The sequence below is a fragment of the Polistes canadensis genome, unplaced genomic scaffold (genome assembly GCF_001313835.1).
Source record: "Polistes canadensis isolate GaletaPanama2010 unplaced genomic scaffold, ASM131383v1 scaffold_80, whole genome shotgun sequence".
NCBI classification, from domain to species: Eukaryota; Metazoa; Arthropoda; class Insecta; order Hymenoptera; family Vespidae; genus Polistes; species Polistes canadensis.
In genome coordinates, this window is record NW_014569627.1 from 226,105 (window position 1) to 247,311 (window position 21,207).

The 21,207-nt window shown below is 31.6% G+C and overlaps 5 protein-coding genes across 13 annotated transcripts in view; 2 read left to right on the forward strand and 3 right to left on the reverse strand.

Annotated features, from left to right (window-relative positions):
* The window catches only part of LOC106786690 (lysosomal-trafficking regulator), a 21,698-nt gene extending 16,599 nt beyond the window's left edge, over positions 1–5,099 (reverse strand). For all 6 annotated transcript variants that reach the window (XM_014748348.1, XM_014748347.1, XM_014748346.1 and 3 more), the window contains exons 1-3: positions 4,746–5,099; positions 1,767–2,541; positions 1,003–1,257 (exon numbers count right to left, since the gene is read on the reverse strand). In XM_014748348.1, the coding sequence (XP_014603834.1) occupies positions 1,003–1,257; positions 1,767–1,928 (417 nt within the window). In that variant the 5' untranslated portion in view covers positions 1,929–2,541; positions 4,746–5,099. The remainder of the gene's footprint in view (positions 1–1,002; positions 1,258–1,766; positions 2,542–4,745) is intronic.
* A 244-nt stretch (positions 5,100–5,343) lies between these two features.
* Positions 5,344–7,397, forward strand: LOC106786721 (palmitoyltransferase ZDHHC23). The gene is made up of 3 exons (XM_014748426.1): positions 5,344–6,145; positions 6,222–6,398; positions 6,719–7,397. The coding sequence occupies exons 1-3, from the start codon at positions 5,616–5,618 to the stop codon at positions 6,909–6,911; spliced, it is 900 nt and encodes a 299-aa protein (XP_014603912.1). The 5' UTR covers positions 5,344–5,615; the 3' UTR covers positions 6,912–7,397.
* Positions 7,398–7,502: 105 nt separating this feature from the next.
* On the reverse strand, positions 7,503–10,307 carry LOC106786720 (golgin subfamily A member 6-like protein 22). Its single transcript, XM_014748425.1, has 5 exons — positions 9,926–10,307; positions 9,590–9,812; positions 8,732–9,495; positions 8,329–8,527; positions 7,503–8,200 (listed from the first exon to the last, which is right to left on the reverse strand). Exons 1-5 carry the CDS (start codon positions 10,132–10,134, stop codon positions 7,556–7,558), a joined length of 2,040 nt encoding a protein of 679 aa, XP_014603911.1. The 5' UTR covers positions 10,135–10,307; the 3' UTR covers positions 7,503–7,555.
* A 278-nt stretch (positions 10,308–10,585) lies between these two features.
* LOC106786719 (PR domain zinc finger protein 10-like) lies at positions 10,586–16,923 on the forward strand. 4 transcript variants are annotated; one of them, XR_001381682.1, is made up of 13 exons: positions 10,586–10,775; positions 11,013–11,221; positions 11,300–11,690; positions 11,751–12,092; positions 12,170–12,499; positions 12,573–12,776; positions 12,844–13,359; positions 13,441–13,705; positions 13,796–13,937; positions 14,019–14,207; positions 14,287–14,478; positions 14,569–15,312; positions 16,811–16,923. XR_001381682.1 is itself a non-coding variant. In XM_014748424.1 (12 exons), the coding sequence occupies exons 2-12, from the start codon at positions 11,054–11,056 to the stop codon at positions 14,842–14,844; spliced, it is 3,015 nt and encodes a 1,004-aa protein (XP_014603910.1). In that variant the 5' UTR covers positions 10,586–10,775; positions 11,013–11,053; the 3' UTR covers positions 14,845–15,696. The 4 variants fall into 4 exon arrangements, 1 of the variants encoding a protein (XP_014603910.1); XR_001381684.1 differs by lacking the exon at positions 16,811–16,923 and adding an exon at positions 16,415–16,590; XR_001381683.1 differs by lacking the exon at positions 16,811–16,923 and adding an exon at positions 15,406–15,696.
* Positions 16,924–17,744: 821 nt separating this feature from the next.
* LOC106786745 (potassium channel subfamily K member 13-like) lies at positions 17,745–21,084 on the reverse strand. The gene is made up of 5 exons (XM_014748473.1): positions 20,926–21,084; positions 20,545–20,741; positions 19,385–19,459; positions 18,510–18,909; positions 17,745–18,429 (listed from the first exon to the last, which is right to left on the reverse strand). Exons 1-5 carry the CDS (start codon positions 21,048–21,050, stop codon positions 17,934–17,936), a joined length of 1,293 nt encoding a protein of 430 aa, XP_014603959.1. The 5' UTR covers positions 21,051–21,084; the 3' UTR covers positions 17,745–17,933.
* Positions 21,085–21,207: the final 123 nt, after the last annotated feature.

The following is a 21,207-nucleotide window of genomic DNA, read 5'->3' on the forward strand; positions in this document are numbered from 1 at the left end:
ATTGCAAAAAAAATAGCACCATTCGATTCAGCGTCGTTGAATTATCATTATATCAAATTTCGCCCGGCTAGCTAAATTTTCCAAGTTCTCCTCTTGTTGCCTGGACTACAAATATACATATGTATGTTGACAGATATTGCGTTAAATTGCTCATCAAAATTCATAAAGTATGAATAGAAATTTAATATAACGCAAATATAATCACGGATATAATCAAAATAAAATAAATCATTATTAATTCTCGATATTTATATATAACCATGCGATCATAAACTGATAGCGATTAATTTGTCTGGTAAAAAAACGTGTTTTCTTTTTTATTTTTTATACTTTTTTTCCAACTACCGTGACATAATATCGACAAAAAAAACGTACGACAACTTATAGGTCATCTTTAAACGATAGCAAGGTGGGAGAGAACCGTGAAAGAATCAATGGCAAAGTCCTTGCAAAATTATACGTGCTGAAAATTAGCAGAGTGCATATTAATCGGAAGTGACGATAAAAAAAAATCTAACGTACGCATTCATTATATGCTAACGAGGATATATATATATATATATATATATATATATATAAATGAGAAAATAATAATAAATAAATGAAAAGTAGACCTTATCAATCTTATTGTTAGTTGTTAATAAAACGTATTTGAAGTTACGTATCTTCTCATTAATATTCAACGTTATTTAAATATTTATAAGATATAATTATTTTCAAAGGGTATAATATTTTTTCTAAAATATCTAAAGTTTCTAAATAGCAATCGCAAAGATGCGAAAGGTCTTGATTAACCGGTAGGTTATGAAATATTTAATTGGATTAATACAAATAATCGATAGTATACATTGTAGGAAATAATACTATCACAAATGACGAAAAATAAATATTCGATTATTATAAAAATTGATTATTTACGTAATCTAGGAATGTGAATAATTTTTTTCCATTAAAACCGGTATGCGTATAGAATGTAACATGAAGGAATGTGAATAGCTATACCTCATAACTCAGTGGTTCGGCGTGGATGAAGTGATCCCAAAGGATTTGCAATTTATCGGAAGAACTCGAAGACATTCCTAAGTGTTCGTGATGGTGTTCGTCGTCGTCTTCGCCCTCAGACTCGACGGTTTTTAATCTTCCATCGTCTTCGAAGCTACTCACATCGTAGGAATCACCAGCAGCAAATTCTTGCAAGATCGGATCTTCTTCCAGGATCTCTTTTTGAGTCGCTACCTCGAATTGATCGATGTCAATCTGGAAAGATGAAGGAATTCACGATGTAGTACTACTGCAGAAAGATAAGGCGAAATAGAAAGGAAACGTAGTGTAAGCAAGTATTTTCCAAGTTTATAACAGAGTTCCACGACTGTTGACAAAGTTTCTCTTCGGTAACTTGCACGTACATGTGCATATTTCCATACGTATTCGTGATTAGCTAGTCTACTACACTTATGTAACACCCCCTCCCTGTATAAACCCTGCGGAGAAACAAGTTTCTAGCCTTTCAGAGGAAGCCTGAAAGTTACTGTGTACCTAGAACGCGTTAAGTCGACCGATCGGAAAATAAAGCAAAACACGAAGAAAATAGAGAGAAAGAGAAAAGTAGAAGCAAAAAAATGAAAAAGAAACAAGAAGGTAGATTTATTCTTGGAACATAAAAAGGATGACCGATCGTTAGACATCCCTGTTTTGCGTTAGCATTGAAATCTAATAGACTTGGGTCTATTTTGAGACCTTTAAATACATTTTATCGACTGACTTACTCCCATACTATAACATGTTGCATCCTCTTTATCAGCTTTCGAAACATACGATTGTCCGTTTTTTTGCCTTCGATAACGAGTCGAGGAGGATTCATTCCTCTGCCTTCCATTTATAGAACTTCCCCGTCCTCTTTGGAAGCCGTAGGGAGAAAAAATGGACATCGAACAGGTCCTCGATATTAAAAATTTCTTCGTCGTTGAGTGAAATAATCAACAGTGTAATTGGTTAAACGAATCAAACAATGCCTATGATCATAATTGATCAATTTTTAGCTTTGAATAGCCAATAATTTTCGGTTAGGAGGATTGATCTCTACTACTGTTAATGAACTCAACATTCGACCACTGGATGACCCCGGTCCACGACCCTTGCTATCGCGGTAGTTTTGATTTATAATCTTCTCGAGCTCTGTCGACCTTCTGATACAACATTAGTGAAACCAACAGTCGTTGCCTTCTTTGCTGTAAATTTCTTCTTCTTCTTTTCGTCTTTCTCTCTTTTATTTATCCTTTCTCTCGATCGATCCAATAACGACGAAGACTCTTACAAAGTTTTCAAATTCAATATATCTTTGTCAAGGACCCAAAATAATTGGCTAAACAAGGTTTTCTTACGTACTATATTAAAATATGTCTTCTTACGTCAACACTAAGATGCCAAACATGTGATTCGTTTATCAGTTTTTTCTGAATTTGTACACTGAAAAATACTTCCAGATTGATCTTTTACACGAAAGTGTAAGAGACTTACTACGTCACACTCTTTGATCGATTTCTATAAACAAACAAAAAGTAAAAATTCACAGAATTAACGATTGAACCGAACGAAATCAATTTAATGAGAATATATATATATATATATATATATATATATATATATATTATTCATCAAAGAAATCTAGATAATCACTGATAAGTTATCTTGATTTTAGCGTAGCCTAACTTAATTTAGCACAAGTATTATTAAATACACTCGCACGATCGGCTAATATCAAGTTAGAATCCCGTTTTAAATGTTATGATGTTGCGACTCTTCAGGATCGTCATGTGAACTGTTGAGACGATGAAGAAAGCTAGCAAAAGGATGTGATCGAAGTAGGGAGTAGAAATGGGGGTGGGGGTTGAAGATGGAGGTGGATATAGTCAAGCCTCCCGCAGACCAAAGATTATTCCAATCTTTCTGTGTGAAGAAAACTTATGATTCACATTTGTCTCCCACGTCCCGTCCTGTCAAACCAATTAAAATAGAACAAATAAACATAGAAATAAGTGATAATAAAGTCTCTCTTGTATTAAATCTCTAACGCGCGATAACGCCAACGTTACTTTGATCAGCCTATGGAATGTTTTCTTGTCAGGATTCACAATTAACGAGTCTGTTAAACTCAGAATTATTTCACAAAAATCATAGAAAAAAAATCAAATCAAAGAAAAGAAAAATAGAAATACATCAGCTATTTATATTCCGGTTAAAATTCCCTATGATTACATTATCCAATGTAATTAATCGCAATTAACCCTATCACTGTAGCATTGCAATACAAATTACATAACCTAAACAAATATTTTAATATAATTTTAATATATTTCAATCTCTGAAGAAAACATTATAGTATTCTATTTCGAACGATTACAATAGCAACCTTTAGAAAGGAAACAGTTTGAAAAGTTGACAGACAGTCGACGAGTAATCGCTGATAATTGGCGTTTGTATTTTCAATGATGCTTTGCTGCTCATCTATGTGATCGATGTTACTAATATATTGTTTTATATCTTATTTTAGAATTGTGGTGTCTAGGGCAAGACATCAAACTTGTATAAAAATTAACTTAATCGCAATCGTTATCTTTTTAAAATTCGATCTGGATAAACAAACCGATGTTAGTCATGGTCGTTATTATTCTTCCTTGTATTTATTTTCTATTTCGATCTTTTGTACAGGTATATATAATATTTAAGATAAATCATAGGACTAGCCTATTTACGATCGATCTTTTGAACTATCAACGATATGATAATTACCGGTAAAGAGAGAATGAGAGATTTCTAGAGATTTCAACGAATGATAAATACTACGCGCTTATAATCTGCAGAGGTTACCCTTTCTCTCCCTCTCTCTTTTTCTCACTCTCTCTCTCTCTCTCTCTCTCTCTCTCTCTCTCTCTCTCTCTTTATCTATTGCTGTACAAAATGGCTGATGCAAAATTAATAAGGAAAAAATTGTATGAAGCGATAAGCGGAAGTAACACGTGCAAAACGATTGAAACCGTAGCGTATAGTACATATACATATATTGAATCGAGGGATATCGATTAATCTTCGATGTGTGTACAGTGAACTCATTATTCTGGTAAAGAATTATCTTAATGGTGTTTTACCCTACCGTTGTTCTTTAATTAGCCTCGGCTCGGCGAAAACGATAACAAGAAACGCGAATCAGTGAAAAAAAATCATTCTTTTCTAGATAATAGTAAGAAAAAAAGCAAACTCATGAAAATGATAGTAATATAAGGAATTATTTATGAGTATATTGAAAGGGAGGTCAAATACATATACTATGTATATTTTAGTAATTACATTTAGTAATTTTCCTAGTCAGTGAAGATAGAGACTAATTGTAAATAGACTTCCAATTCGAACATCAAAACATCTATCATTTTTTCATACGACGCATAAACATGTACAATAATTTATTGGAGTATTCTTACCTACCCGTGTATTGTAAATTGGAAATAATTTATATTTACTTGTTGAATGTGTGTTTGACTTGTCATTTTGGTGAAGCTACGATTTAGCTCACTAATCATACGATAAACAACAAATCAATGCACAATAAATCAGTTGAACTTAGAGATTATATAACAAAAGAATCGGAGAATCCGGGATAATTAAGGATATGATAATTATTTTTTTTCTTATTTCATTAAGAATCCTGTTTTTTTATATACACGCGCGTATTACGTGAAATTTAAACTTACGTCACGTTCCCGCCACTGTATCCGTTATCGTACGAAACTAAATCGCGGCGAACGTCATGCTAATCTCCGTTAAGGTGCTTACAGTTAATAATCCCTAATTAAGAAATTCAAGCCAACGATTGCCTCTCTTTTTCTTTCTTTTTTTCACCTTATTTAATTATTTATATTTATCGTGGGTCTTTTTGATCATAAGTACAGATATAACGGTAAAACGATCTTTATGAGCCATGAAGAACGTATTCGCAACTTGACAACTCTTTACAAATGACTCTCAACAACTTCAGTCGGTAACAACCAACTTGATCTTGTTTCTCTCTTTCTCTCGAACCTGATTGGCTAATGACATCGATCACTTTTACTTTAAATTTACCGCATAATTTAAATCAAAGAAATGACTAAGCGTTGTACTTACAAATTTTGGATAATAATAGGATTAAAATTAGTACATTTCCATTAATCAAAGAAAAAAACATATTATTTTAGAATTCGATCGAGAGATTTATGATTTTTAATGATATGTAGAGATACGTTTCATTTATTGATAGCAGGATTTGAAAGGCGATCAAAATAAAGTTGTATGTGTAACTTCAGTGGTGCGCGGTTGTAAGCAAAATGCTTTCGACGTATGGTTTTCATATTGATCGATTCTTTTATTTTCTCAGCTAAATTGTATTGTACTATTTGTAAATATTATCGACAATTTATTCGTGAAATATATATTTTAGTGAAATATAAAAAGAAAGATTAAATTCTAAATAAATCATCGTTCCTCAGATTTAACGTAAGAGAAGAGAAACATAACCTCTCGTTTAAGAGAAAACGTACGCATGCGAGAAAGTTTCTTAGAGTTTTGTATTAATCACATAAACAATGACCGTTTGGGAACGAATGCGAAATCCATGCGGATGGAGAGGAGGTGCTAAACAAATATCTGTTGACGCTATGATACCGCTATTCACGGTACCCCTTTTGGCGATAATCGCCGCCCAGTCATTTCTTTGTACCGTCGTAATATTTCTTGCAACGCCTATTTTAGTATATTATTTGCATCATAATTTCTTGAGGTTTCTACTAAGAACAAAATTTTTTCTCATGTGGACGATTACGAGCGTGTTGATGCTGATGGTAGTTTTTGAAGTCAGTGTTGTGCCGTTACTTGAAATATTACCAGAGGAAAATTTGTTCTTTATACTGTGCGTTGTCGGAGGCATATATTGTGGCTTTAAGACAAGACTTAATGCGGATCATGCTGCTCAAGAAGGTGCTACGGAGCAAGGTTTAGAGCTTGGGGAAGGAAGCGGAGAGCTATGTGTAACTTGTAGAAGAAGAGCACCGCCTAAGGCTTATCACTGCCGAATGTGTCAAACATGTATACTTAATAGAGAATATCATTGTAAATGGTACGTATAAATATTTGGAAATGTCTTATCTTGACAATTGTAAGAATGAATGTTTTTTAAATTGATTTTATTTAAGGTTGGATTGTTGCATCGGTTCCAGTAACTTACAGTGGTATCTTGGATGCTTGCTACTTTCAGCGACAGCTTTTATTTATGGCTCTAATCTAACTATGACAACAGTATGTCATCCTTTTATTTTAATTGGTACGGTGCTCTTACCAGACGACTGCAGTGATGTTTATCATCAGTTAGAGTACGTATGAATATTTTATACATAAGTTGAAATAATTCGTACTTGAATTATCTTTCTGTGAATTCTTCTTTTAAATAAATTTAATTTATAATATATAATTATATTGAAACTAGTTAAACTAAACTGGAAACATATGGAGGATTTATAATGCAAAATTTAATTTTCAAAAAATTGCAATAATAGGAGAGTTTAATATTAGAATATCTCTTATTTACTCTTTCTAAAAACATAAAAAAATTTTTATTGATAATTTTGATGCAACTATTGGTTTCATGTTTTTCCATCGATATACATATAATATAATGTACATATTGTTTTAGCATTGCTATCTGCTTCATCTCAGCACTCTACAGCCTACTCGTTGGCCTAGTGGTATTTTGTTACTTAATTCATCACCTCTGGCTTATTTATCTTGGAACAACGTCGAACGAGCGTCGTTTACGAATATCTAGAAATCAATACGATCATGGAATCTTAAAAAATGTATCTCGGTTATTTTGTTGCAAGACTTAGATACGAATGATAAATAGTCTAGAATATTGTACTTTGTACAGAGCATATTTTATTTGTTACCAAGAGAATAAAATGACCATCAATATTATGAATCAATTTGAACTACGATCGTCAAGCCAGGTACTTAAAAAATTCTAGTATATTTCTTTTATCGATAATATTATTTGTTTACTTGTATTTTTCGATGTCTTTATTACGACACTTTTTACTAGGAATGGTTTTACGTTCAACGAGGATATGTCATAAACTGTGTGATATACTAATAGCAATTTACGTATATCAAGCACTATAATGGCATATCGTAATAATAGTATATCAATCATAAATCAAATTTCTGGTTATTGTGTCAGGATTTTACTATATTTAGTATTTATATACATTTATTGTAACTGTGATAAAGTACTTATTACGTGCTAATTAATTATTTCTTTAGAAACGAAATATAAAATCAAAAATATGTATAATTTATATAAAATCTTTGAACTATATATTGTATAAAAGTGATTATTCTATCTGTGAAACTAATCATATCGTTAGCGTATAGTAGTAAGCATATTTTTTATGATAAAAAGATGTGAAAACACCACGTATAAGATAGTTCATAAATATTATTTTTAGTGTTTCGATCAATTACATAATTAATCTTAATCCTCTAGCACTACTCCTCTCTCCTTAGGATCAAAATCGGGAACTAGTTTTTGTACTATTTCTCTCCACTTATTCCTTTGTTTTTCACTTTCTTTAACTATTTCAGCTATTGTAGGATAATCTCTCCATTTATTAAAATATTTATTCACAAGTTTATGATTGTAATGTTCCTCTGCAATTTTGACGTATTTTAGATATTCTAATTTTATTATGGCAACAATAGATCTCAATGCACGGAAACATTTCTCTTGTAATTTCATATCGTAGAAATCTTTGGCCACTTGATGTTTTATATTTTCTTCTTTTACCATATCCGTCCAATCTTTAAACGTGTACCATAATAAATTCCTATTGTGTAAGGAAATGGCAAGTTCAAGTTTGATTTGGTACTGTTCTTTCGTTTCCCTTCTCCAGGCAGTCAAAGTTTGGAGTAACAAGAATTTTTTATAATGATCGTTTGCTCTTCGAATATTGTCGTTTCTTATTTTGATGAGTTTCTTAAACGGTTCTATTACATAATGTCGAAATAAATATTTGCGATAAAATTGATTGGCCATCAAATTTAATTTTTTTAATTTCTCTAATTCTTCCATTCTACACTTTTTTTGTTCTTCACGCAGCTTTCTCGCTTCTCGCATACTCTGAAATCGAAATAATTTATCTATCGATCGAAAAAACATTAAAGTAGATAAATAATAAGCATAATAAGATAAATAATAATAAAGCAGTTGTGTGCTAGCATAAGTACTTGGATATTTCATTGTCTGACCTCTTGCTGTAACTTTTTCCTTTTTTCTTCTTCTTCTAGTTTAGTTGCTTCCTCTTTCAACTTCTGCTCTTCCAACTTTTTTTGACGAGTTTCTTCCGCTTTTCTTAATCGTTCTCTTCTCACCTCTGCCCGAGCTTCCACTCTCATCATAAATTTTGTTGGATTTGATGTTTGTTGTGATGTTGTCGTACATTTATTTCTTAATAAAGAAAATAATAAATATTATTTACATATCCAACTATATATAGAGTTAGACATATATTAATATTAATAATATAATTTTTTATATGTTACGACTCCTATATGGGTCGGTGGGGACCTTGTATGGATAATTTGTACATGAGTCGCTAATAACGAAAGGGTTAAGTATATATATTAGGTATGTTAGAGGTAGATAGATTACCTGTAACCAGCTTGCTTCATTAATAGAATTAAAGTTCTTCTTGTTTTTTGGCCACAATTCATCAAAGTTTCTTTGGCAACGTTCATAGTTTCCTTATCCATTGTCACCAATTCTTGTTGAATTTGTTTCAATTTCAGTTCCTCGATAATTCTATTCTGTTCGGCCAATTTAGATTTTTGCTTTTCAATTATAATTTTTTGAGCATTCAAACGATTTTCTACGAAAGACTGGAACGGATAATTGTTTTTCTGACGAGTTAATTTCTTTTTATCTTCGTTTTCTTGTATGATTTTAAAAGATACATTATTTTTTATCTTCGACTGAAAATGATTGCCTAATTTCTTTTTCTTTTCCGTAATTTCGCTAATAAAAAGTTCAATTTTTCGTTCATGAGATACGTCTTGCAGTTCTTTTTTTATTTTTGCAGTATTTTTTTTATCCTCGGTGTAAGTTTTCCAAAAGTTAAAGTATCTTTTTAATCTTTTCGAAGCCATGCTCTCTTGTAGTTTTATTTTTATCTCTCGAAATCGTCGCTCTTTTGTCGAATATTCTTTTAAAAATTCAAAATATATCTTCATTAGGTTTAATCGTTTTTCCTCCAAATTGAAATTAATTTTATTCTTGATAGTTACTTTGATATTTACGACAGATTTGTTTACATCATTTTCATCATTTTCATCGATATCATTGGTATTAGAATTTTCAAATATCGAAAATAATTCTTCTACGGATGTTTGCTTGCTTTTCGTTCCAAAAGTTTGTACCTTTTTAGAGAATTTCATATTAATTTAATATTAATAATTATCCATAGAAAATGATATTTTGAATTAATTCCATAATAAAACAATACGATTTCACCTTTAATTTGTTGACCGTTTTAATATCCATCTCTATTTTGTTGGATATACTCCAGAAATCTTGGTCATTTGAATTAGCCAGATTTTTTTTCCTGCATTCATATCGCCGTAGAAATTTTGGGCGGGATTTATGAAGTTCCTTCTCGAATCTTCTCAATTCCATTTCGAGAAAAACTCGTTCCTTCTTCAGACACATTTCCTTAATTTCTTTTTCTTTCAACAACCTAATTTAATTGTTAATTGTTAATATAAAATAAAGAGTACATTTGAAATTAAATATTAATAGGGGTACATGCACGTAATATGGCATGTACAACGTTAGTCAAATTAATTTTACCTTTTAGCCTCTGCTAAAGCAGAACAATTTGCATCTGGATTGTTTAGTGTCTCTCGAGTTATTTTGTGTCTCGTATCCATAATTAAATTAGGATCGAGAAACCATATATTGTTATCATCTTCTAATAATCTCTGTTTTTCAGAATGTGAAAAAATTGGCACCTTCATCATTTGATTCACGAGGTCATCTACCTCCTCGAGATGTACCATGTTTTAATGATACTTTTTATCTCGTTGCACCGTAAACTAAACAATTAAATCTAACTGATTTGTTAACGAAGCATTTGACGTATATAGATCAGAGAAAAAAAAATAGGTTATGGTTTTGGGGTTGTTTATGCGTGTTTATTCTGTTGCTAAGGGAACTCTAAGTGTGAGTTTCGATAAACTGGTCAAGCCCTATATATCTAATCAGTTTATAAAATTGCTATTATGCACGCAACCCTAATCATCTATATAACCTTATTTTTATTAATTATTAATACTAATAATTGAGAAACCTGTATAATTTGTTATATTCAAAATTAATGAAAATTCCCAATTATTTATAAAAACTTAACATTAATTAAATATATATAAGTTTATTTTTATAATATTTAACAAACGTTGAGACAGATTACACGTTAATAAGTTTACTCATTAATATTTCTTTCAGATATTGATAAAAATGAGAAAATGTATTATATAAGAATTCGTATGAATTTGAATTTTCCCCGCCATTTCTACACAGTTAATTGCCAACATGGAAATCGCTAGCGTCAATTGTTGTCAAGCCAGTGCTGCTGCAGCAAGTGCATCGTAGGCTTGAAAGTGCATCATCTGCTCGTAAAACTCTATTTATGTTGAAGCTGGTAAGACTCTTGTGTGACAAAATATATACACAAACATAAAATAAGAAAACACAAATTAGTAATTGCAAATCGATATCGTCAACGTGTCATGCGTTTGAATTTTGGAATATATTCGCAGAATAATCATGGTTAATCAAGCCTAAATCTGTCATATATTTCTTAGTAGATTTTTTTTTCTAAAAAAAAAAAAAAGAATAAGTAATTGCACGTTTGACATATACTTTTGTTATGAAATAGGTGACAAATCGTAATATTACTGACAGAACAGATACAATACAATGGATCCAAGGGGCCCTCCTGAGGGGGGCCCTGGTGACACATTTGATATGTCCAACATTGGTAAAGTTGCTGACACTTCGGTAACTTGGCCAATTGATAGCCCAATTAACTCGGCAATGTATGAACAACCAAAGAAGATGAATAATAATAGATTACTATTTTTGACTGTGAGTACAATCTGACAATCAGAAAATTTTTTTCTAAAGAAATAACATTATTTTGATAACATTTTATTTGTCTATCAGGTTGAATATGTTCCAGATCAATCTAAAGATTATTCTCGTTTATTTCCAACGTACGAGCAGGTCTCGTTCTCTCCCAGACCTTCGTCTCCTCTTTCCGAATTTGAACATCGCGTTAGTCCACTTGATCCTAATATGAGTTCTGCTGCTAGGTATTCGCCAACTCCAGTTCAATTACCTCCGTCTCCTTTTCATAATTCTGTTGTTATTCTACAAGGTCCTTCTTCCCCTTTGATATCTACAACTGAATCCAATGTAAGATCAAGTATCAATTTTGTGGGTCAATTGACACATCCAATAGATGCGCAAACTGATACTGGAACAGATTTTATCAATGAAGATAATGAAGAAACTTTAGTTTCTACAGTCGGAAATGAATTAATATTAATGCAAGGTAAATAGTATTAATAACTTGATATTTGCAGTGTTGAATAATATGATGTTATATTTGCAGAGCCTAATGCAGAATTGGAGCACAACACAACTCCGCTCATGTTAACGGGTATACCAGATACAGATTTTGCTTTAACGAGAGATTATGTAGTAATGCAAGATGAGCAGGTCAATGTAATGAATTCTTTGAAAAATCAAACTTTTACAATGGGAGATAATCATAACAATAATGCATCTGAAAAAAAGAATATAACGAAAGAAAGTAATTCTCAGTCAATAACGGAAGCCAATGAGCAAATGGGTCAAATTAATGAAATATTATCTCATGCGAATAAAAAAAAATCTATCGATAAGAAAAATACTAAGAAGTCTAAGCAACAAATAGACGATGACAAAAATTTTTGTAAGTTACTATTATTTGTAACTAATTTATTTATTAATTACATACATTTTTTTATTGTAAAATCTCAATTTATTCAGGGTGTGATGAATGTGAAGGTATTTGTACCAACGAAGATGGTTGCACTTCTCATAATGTATGTACAATTGCCGATCAACCTGTACCATCACGAGCTATAGCTACACTGCCAGGATCATATCTTTCTATAAACAAATTATCCACTGTGGATATTATTTTGGGTGGTTCGGAATATGGAGTTTTTGCAAAACGCAATATTCGTAGGCGAACACAATTTGGTCCTATCGAAGGTATTTTATACAGTTATGATGGAACACCGTTTGAAAATGCATTACCACTGCTTTATGAAGCAGAAGAAGGACAATTTTTGAAGGTTGATGTTTCAGACGAAAGTGAGTATTGGTGATCATATTTTCGTGCATAATTATAGAGCTCCAAAAAGTATTAAATGTGTATATTTTTCAGATACTTCAAACTGGATGCGTTTTGTGAGACCTGCACTTACATACAAAGAACAAAATCTAGTGATTTGCCAACAGAAGGGTGGAATCGTATTTTTAACTACAAAAAATATTTTACCAAAAGAAGAGCTAAGAGCAGGACCTCATCCTGATTATGCAGCACGTAGAAATTTAATGATATTGAAACCTGATGTGAAAGATGACAAAGGTACAAATAATTAAATCTGTTTTTATTTTCTATTTTTTATACTTAATTATATATTTTTTTTTATTAGAATATAACAACAGCGCGAGTATTTGGCCAAGATCGGATAACAATTCTTACAATCATGCGAGACGTATGAAATTGTACAGAGGCAGAAATTTAAAAGAAAAAGAAAATGCTAGACAAAATAATTGTAAAGAATTAAAATGTTGTACGTGTAATTTAATCTTCAAAAAGTTATCTCTATTTAAAATACATAATCTCATGCACAATCCGGAAGACAATAAGATAAATTGTCAATCGACGGTTTGTCCACAATGTGGATTAGAATGTCAAAAAAAGTCCGAATTAATTAGTCATGTTTCGCAACATGCTAGATTATCTTTGCCAAAAAGTAACAAATTGACATCAGTAGTTGCTGCATATAAGTGCTCAATGTGTTATAAACGCTTTGCTACAAAAGTACGACTACAGAAACATTGTTTGGTGCATGGTGCCGAGGACCAAAAGCCACTGCCGTGCAACATTTGTCTGAAAAGATTCATGAATAATTCTGCTTTATCTTGTCACTTAAAAACACATAAAGGTAATTTTTAATAAGTATTTATTATATTATAACTTGTTTTAAAAATAATTATATTTAAAAATAATTTCTATAATTTTGTAGAAAATAAGCAAGTGTATGAATGTCCAATATGCAGACAATTTTTTGATCAAGGCGTGATGTTAAAAGATCACGTTGAGACGCATAGAAATGGAGATCATACATTTACCTGTCCTCATTGTCAAAGAAATTTTATTAAATATTCGGTAATTCGAAAACACATAAGAGCTCATCATTGTGAAAGAAAACACAAGTGTCAGTTTTGTACAAAGCGTTTTCCTACGGTGGATAAATTACGAATGCATTTACTCAAACATTCTGATCACAGGTAAACAACACACATTAATCATATCATAAATGATGTATATATTATATTAATTAATATTCATTTATACATACGTCCACTTGTTATATACAGAGAATTTCACTGTGCTAATTGTGGAAGACAATTTAAAAGAAAAGATAAACTTAAGGAACACATGACTAGAATGCACAATTCGAAAAAAACGAATCAAGAACAAACAGTACAAAACAATCAAGTAAAAAAGTTTGTGCCAAAGGTATATAATCGAGATATCTATATTCTTTTTTCTTTTATAGTTTAAATAAATATATATATTAATGTATGTACTTTTTATTAGGTAAATCCAAATGATTACAATCGTTTCATATATAAATGCCATCAATGTCTAGTAGGATTTAAGCGAAGAGGAATGCTCGTTAATCATTTGGCAAAACGACATCCAGACGTTGCTCCAGAATCCGTGCCCGAATTAAATTTACCAATTTTGCGACAAACGAGAGATTATTATTGTCAATATTGTGATAAGGTATCGTATTATAGTGCAATGATATTACAATCCTACGATATCTGTTTCTGTAAATCTTTGTTTGTATTAATTCACGAAGGTATATAAAAGCAGCAGCAAACGTAAAGCTCATATTATGAAAAATCATCCGGGTGCTGCTCTACCACCGAGTAATCGTCAGAAAGAATCAGAATATTCGAATCTGCCTAATCCAACTTTCAGTCAGACGGTTGGTAGTATTACAACTACGCCTCAAGGATGTCAATGGTGTCATAAACAATATGCCAGTAAGGTAAATCAAATTAGAATATATTTTTAATAAAAGCACTATAGCTTTCAATACAATATATTTATTCTTGCTATGTAACATATGTCTTGATAGGCAAAACTTTTGCAACATCAACGTAAGAAACATCCGAATTTAATGGAACCGGCCGATCAAATTCCGCGGTCGAGAAGTCGTCCACCGCAAAATCAAAACCAACCACCTACGCTAAGCGATAATAATTTTATGTTATCGGATTATATTCAAGCGTGCGACGTAGATGGAGAATTTTTTAGACAGAGAATAATTAAAATATCAAACGAAGTTGATCTAATAAGTAACGGCTTGGAGTTGGTTGGGCAACAATTTGTACGTATGCGTGATATACGTTGAAGAAAGAATAGGCACAACCCTTTTGTCGGGGAATCATTGCCAATTTATCGAGATATGAATCTCGTGACTTTGTGCATAGTCAAAAAAAGGCTGTGCTTTTTTGCTGCCGGTACCAAACACGAGGGCATCGTTTGCCTGAAAGAAGTGTGGTACGGTACTTCTACTTGAGAGTATTTGGAATGCAGCTTTGTCAGCGCCAGTGCGAAACACTGAGCGCTGTTGTCTCAATTGTGTGATTTGCAACGATGGCCACTGACTATGACGATTTCAGTGGATTTGTTGGAATGATGCATTACACGACTTCATAAGTACTTTGTCCGAGCCTTGATACACAAAAAAAGCCTAATGACATAAAAAATAATAATGAACAAGAAACAGTAAGATTATACTTGCAATAGACGTACTATTGTCTTGTATATTATTGAAAACTTCATTCGCAAGACATTATGGATATTGAGCCATCAGAAGGTAGGACAAATATCATCGTACTGTCAGCACTTATCTAGTGCTAAGTCTAATAATTTCTTTTTAAGTCTAAACCAAGCTTAAATTCATTGCCAGAGTCTATTGTGGATGTGAACGAAACCTTGATACGCTTTACGTTATAAACGTTTAAGCTTGGCTTAAATTAAAAGACTAAAAATGATCTTACTGCATCTTAGATCACCGTGATTTCGTCTGTATAACGTGATTGTTTTGTGATAGACTACAAACCGAATGTAATAATTGCAAGACATGACGTTAAGTCATCGTTCACTACGCATTTGGCTTTAACAGTAAAAGGAAAGAAAGAAAGAAAGAAAGAAAGAAAGAAAGAAAGAAAGAAAGAAAGAAAGAAAGAAAGAAAGAAAGAAAGAAAGAAAGAAAGAAAGAAAAAAGAAAAAAAGAAAAAAAAAAGAAAAAAGGAAATAAAAAAATTTGTCCGTAGATTTCTCGAATGGTTACAATCTCCAAAAAAAAAACGATAGTACGTTTCACTTTCGCTCTATCGTAATTCATAAATTTTTCTCGTAAATCTATTTGTGTCTTTCACGTTTAGAGCGAAAACACATCCCTTCTCCTTCTTAGATTTCCAGTGAAAATACATACGCGCATTGTTTTTCACGTAATCGTTTCTCGATATCTAGTTTCATACGCATACCATCTCGGTGTGAAAAATTTTTGCATCCATCTCGATCATTGAATTAGGATGTTCGCTTAAAGCCGACCGTAAGATACACAAGATAAAAATATAGTTAATCAGGAAAAGAGAAATTTTTGTCTTCGTAGTGTTATGATGTAACGTGTAATAGAAATACTTTAAGCGCATAATTTATATCCTAACATTTAATAATATCTTTTATCTGGATAATATTGAGGAAAAAAATCAAAATGCCGTGAAAAGTACAAGTGTTGCTCATTTAAAAGGTTGTTACAATTCATAATTATCCTTGTTTCAAAGAATTTTAAATTGTACGTCGGATACACGCTCGCTCGTCGATTAAAATGACATACATATATTATATTAAACTTTACATAACATACTAGTTTTATTTTACATAAGATGAAATTTTTCTTTTTCACATTACAGGAATGATTTTTTCATTTATTTTACTTACACAAGATGCATACAGTGAAACACACATTATTACAAATGCGAAGACAAAAGATTGCATGTTCGTTGATGTCATTGAGTACATGGCAACTTGTACTGTAAACATGATTTAAATAAAGTTATTGGATGATCGATATATATATATATATATATATATATAGTTATATATATAAATATATATAACTGTATGTGTGATATATACCTCATCGATGATGTATATATTAGTATTTTTTCATATTTTATCATTAGTGGAAAACACCACCCGGTATGATATAAATATAACGTCGAAAGATTTAACATTAAATTTAATAACAAAAAAATTGATCAAATTTCTTTCAGTATTTTTTAATTTCTTTTATACATATGTTTCAGCTTACCGAAAAATCCGAGAAGGAAGTGAAAACGATCATTTTACTTCTACACGTATCTTTTTCTTATTCTACTACTTTGCATTGAATAATATGCAGAAATAAATAAAATAATAGTTACGATTATTATTACTATTATTATTATTATTATTATTATTATTATTATTATTATTATTATTATTATTATTATTATTATTATTANTTAGATTGCAACCTTTCGAATCTCTTTAATTTTTCAAGATTTATCGTCCATGGGATAGAATAATGCTGTATACTCATAATGATGAGCGATTTTTCAGAACAAATGATACATTTTGTTGGAGATAAAGAATACATTGGCTATCAGTATATAGCTAATCGAATATACTTATCCGTGTTATTCGATGATTGCTGATATATACTAGATTGCTAAATTTCATATTACAAGTATGCAGTATATAGAAACTGTGATTTTACACGTTTGAAAGTTCTTACCATTTTGTCAATCACTATGAATGCATGTCGTCAAGAGCATTAAGCATTAAAGGATAATTTTGTCTCATGAAAGTAGATGTGAGAAAGTAATTAAATATACTTGAGTGAAATATATAATTAAAAGTAATAGTTATAAAAAATGTTTTATTTAATAAATAATATACACAATAGAGAATACATTTCTTTACAAATAATTATCTGTGATAGCTGACTGATTCCTGATTCCCTTCTTTATTTCTGTATGTTATTATCATTATTATTATTATTATCATTATCATTATTATTATTATTATTATTATAATTATTATTATTATTATTATAATTATTATTATTATTATTATTATTATTATTATTATTATACAGCGGCAAGTACTAATAATCAAAAAACATAGTTGAATTTATCGAAAATTATAATTTAAATCTATCTGCTTTAAAAAAAGGAACAAAAATCAATCTAACCATCGTATAAAATTGTAATCTAGATTTTATTTCAATAAGCTACTTTAAAACCTTGTAACATATAATATAACATATTGCGCATATGTGACAATAACAAAGTGCACTTGTGTATTGTAAAAACTAAAAAGAAACACGACTCGTGAAAGATCGTAAAATCTAGTAAGTAAAATGACTACGATTCGTTAATTTATTTTCTACCTATTTATTGAAGTTTTATTTCCAAATTTTTCGCTAGCGATCGCTAGAGGACCAACCGCACCAGGTTTAAATACCGATGACTGATGGCTTGGAGTTGTTGCTATTGGACCACCACCACTACCACCTTTTTGCATTTGAGCAGTTTCATAAAGTTGTTTTTGCATCACAGCCAAGGATACTTTATTGGCAGAGAGAAAATCTTTCATGGAGATCAATTCTCCAGACATACGTCTGGAACCATTAGGATCGTCCTCCACGGCTCTGATCGAATCTTTACCAACTAATTTCATAGATCTACGTTTGGAATAATATATAGAAGAAACGGAGGACTTTCGTCTAGGCAGATGGGGAGCGGCAAGATCTTGATTTCCACATTGTAATTTGTATATCACATAATTCAGACCTTGCTTGATAACTATCGAAGTTACATTTAATAACGAATAAATACAACAACAGCCGATAAGGAGGAAAATAAAATTGGCAAATCTGTACCTGTAAAAATAAAAATCAATTAATAATGGAAAATATTAACGAGGAAATAAAAAGAAATTATTTCAACGTGAGTTATTTACCAATGGACATACGGATAATTTATCTTCTGCGTGCTGACGAAGTCACCAAAACCGATGGTGGCAAAGCTAACAAAACAGAAGTAGAGAGCGTCAAAGTATTCCCAATCTTCTAGCGGTGCATAAACCGCAGCAGCAACGCACGCGGTTATACAAGAGGCTAATAAGAGATACAGCATGACCCAATAGACACTTGGTTTCCATTGCTCTAAACTACCGTCGTCATCGTCATCGAGGATATCCGGGAGAGACGATCTTGCATTGGATAATCTGGATACTCGTCGGGAAGATGTCGAGTTTTGCCGAAGACGTTTTCTAACGCGATATAAGTGAAGATTCCTCAAAATCCAAGCCAGAAATGTGATGATCCTTTCAAGAAAGAGATTGAAGAATAGGATACCACCTGGTAGAGCATGAAACAAAATTTCTTATTAGAATTTTATTTTTTATTTTAATTCAATTTTTTTTTAATCTATTTATTTTTTTCTTTCTCTTATGTAGGAGATTTTTTATGTATAATCGATAAATTCAAGCTTATATCGTGGTTATTTCATATACCCGTACAAATAGGACGTTGCATACCGTTTTCTAGTTCCTGATATTACAATAACTATGCCTATTATAATTTAGACGTCAAAGACTCATTCTTTTGTTCCGTGTAAATAGGTCACCGTTCCACTTTGTTTTAACTCACATCAGTGCAGAGTAATATATGCATGCAAACAGCAAATATAACGGTAAAAATTTATTGAACGATATATTAAAGTAACAATTTATTAATAATACTGATAATATTTTCTTATTTCTTCTTTTTCAATATGAATTAATTCATATTTTACGTTAAAAAAAAAGGCACAATTCACTGTGCCTTTTATTACCAGAACAACCGAAGAATCCATAAAGAACAACAGCTGCTCGTCCTGCCATAGTTTGTGGTGCTGTACTTCCGTATCCTGAAAGAAGATTTAGATTCATACATTGAACTTATCTTCTAAAAATCTTTCTATTAGGAGAGAGAGAGAGAGAGAGAGAGAGAGAGAGAGAGAGATATCTACTTATGGGTACGTGCAAACGTACATATCGACGGCTGAAGGAGTTGTCGAGAGGGTAAGTCCTAGACTAGGTCGCAAGATATTAGCATTCCAGAATTTACCGTGCATTCTCACGCTCGAAGGGGCCGATGACCGTAGTCCTTTTATTCCGTACCATTCTACCGTACCACAACTATCTTCTAACGCGATAACGTACTAATTGCGTGTATTTTATCACACAGACATTTTTATTTTTCTTATTCATTTATGTGTGTTTCTTTAGACAGGAAATTACAACAAGATCATCATCATCATCATCATCATTATTATCGACGTGAAAAACAATTATAAATGCTTATGATCAGTTCGTGGATGAATACAAATTTTAAAGACAATGCGTGAACACTATTATTAATTATTATAATTGGATAAGAAAGTATGAACATATACAGGGTATATCTGAACGGGTGGTACAACCAGGTAGGGGAGTTATATTCTTCGTGTTAGAAATAAATCTAGAAAAAGGAGTAACATTTTTTCATTTTAGATCGGTTTTAGAGAAAAATATCCGATAATAATCATTATCGGATAAGAAAACAGAATGTTATGTATTATCAGTCCCAGTTTTTTTTGCAAAAATTTTATTAACATATTCTATAAATAAAAATAAGAAAAAATGTTACATAAACGTGTGCCTCTTAAATACTTCATCAAAAACTTGCATATCAAAGAGATTTGAATGAATGTAAGTTTTAATGATAATATCATTATAATGAACATTACAAAAACGACAACAATAATAATCATAATAATAATCAGATAAGAAAGCAAGAATATATAACTTCTAGATGTATATTTAAAAAAAGAAAACATCTTCAAGAGGATTGCAAAGCTTAATGAGATGCAAGACGACGCGTCGTCTAGTGACCCCATTTATCGTCGGTTGTTGCACGAGTGCGTTTCAAATGTTTGAAATTCCAAAAAAGACAGTGTATTATATTTCTTACCGATTGTGGAAACGATGGTGCCTACGAAATGAAAACTTCCAGGAAAATCCCAACGCCGCCTTTTGTTAATGATACCGGCAGATGATGCGTTTCCGTAGGCGTAAAGAAGTTCGTGTAATCTCTGAAGCGCTAGTGGACTACCACGTAAATGATGCTTTCGAAAAGCATGATATACCCGCCAAAATTCTGCAGCCTGCATGCACGTTATGAAAAGAAAAGAAAACATAAATGATAGAGTCATATATTTTTATTTTTTTAAACATCTTCATTCAAACAGTTTTCAATAATTGCCATCATATTATTAAGTAACGCATTCCGAATTTTCGTATTAAATCCAATTGATATAAATTGTAAAAAGGAAATAACGATCATCTTMCCTGCCGTATTTCAAGGTCACCCTCTAGTATTTGAAAAAGAGTCGCGCCTGCGAGCATGTAAGCTGCCAGGACGATAGCGAGGAGGATGAACCTTGCGTTGTCCTCCGCGAGGCCTCCGCACACGCACATCACCGGTGACTCTCATCTCTCTGACACCAATGTCCAATGCGATCCCCACTTTTCTTCTTCAACTGGATCGGCGCAAACTCGTCGACAAAATCTTGCGATGATCCAAGTGTTTGCTATAGTTGAAGGTCACCAATTAAAATTTTTTAAATGCCAACTT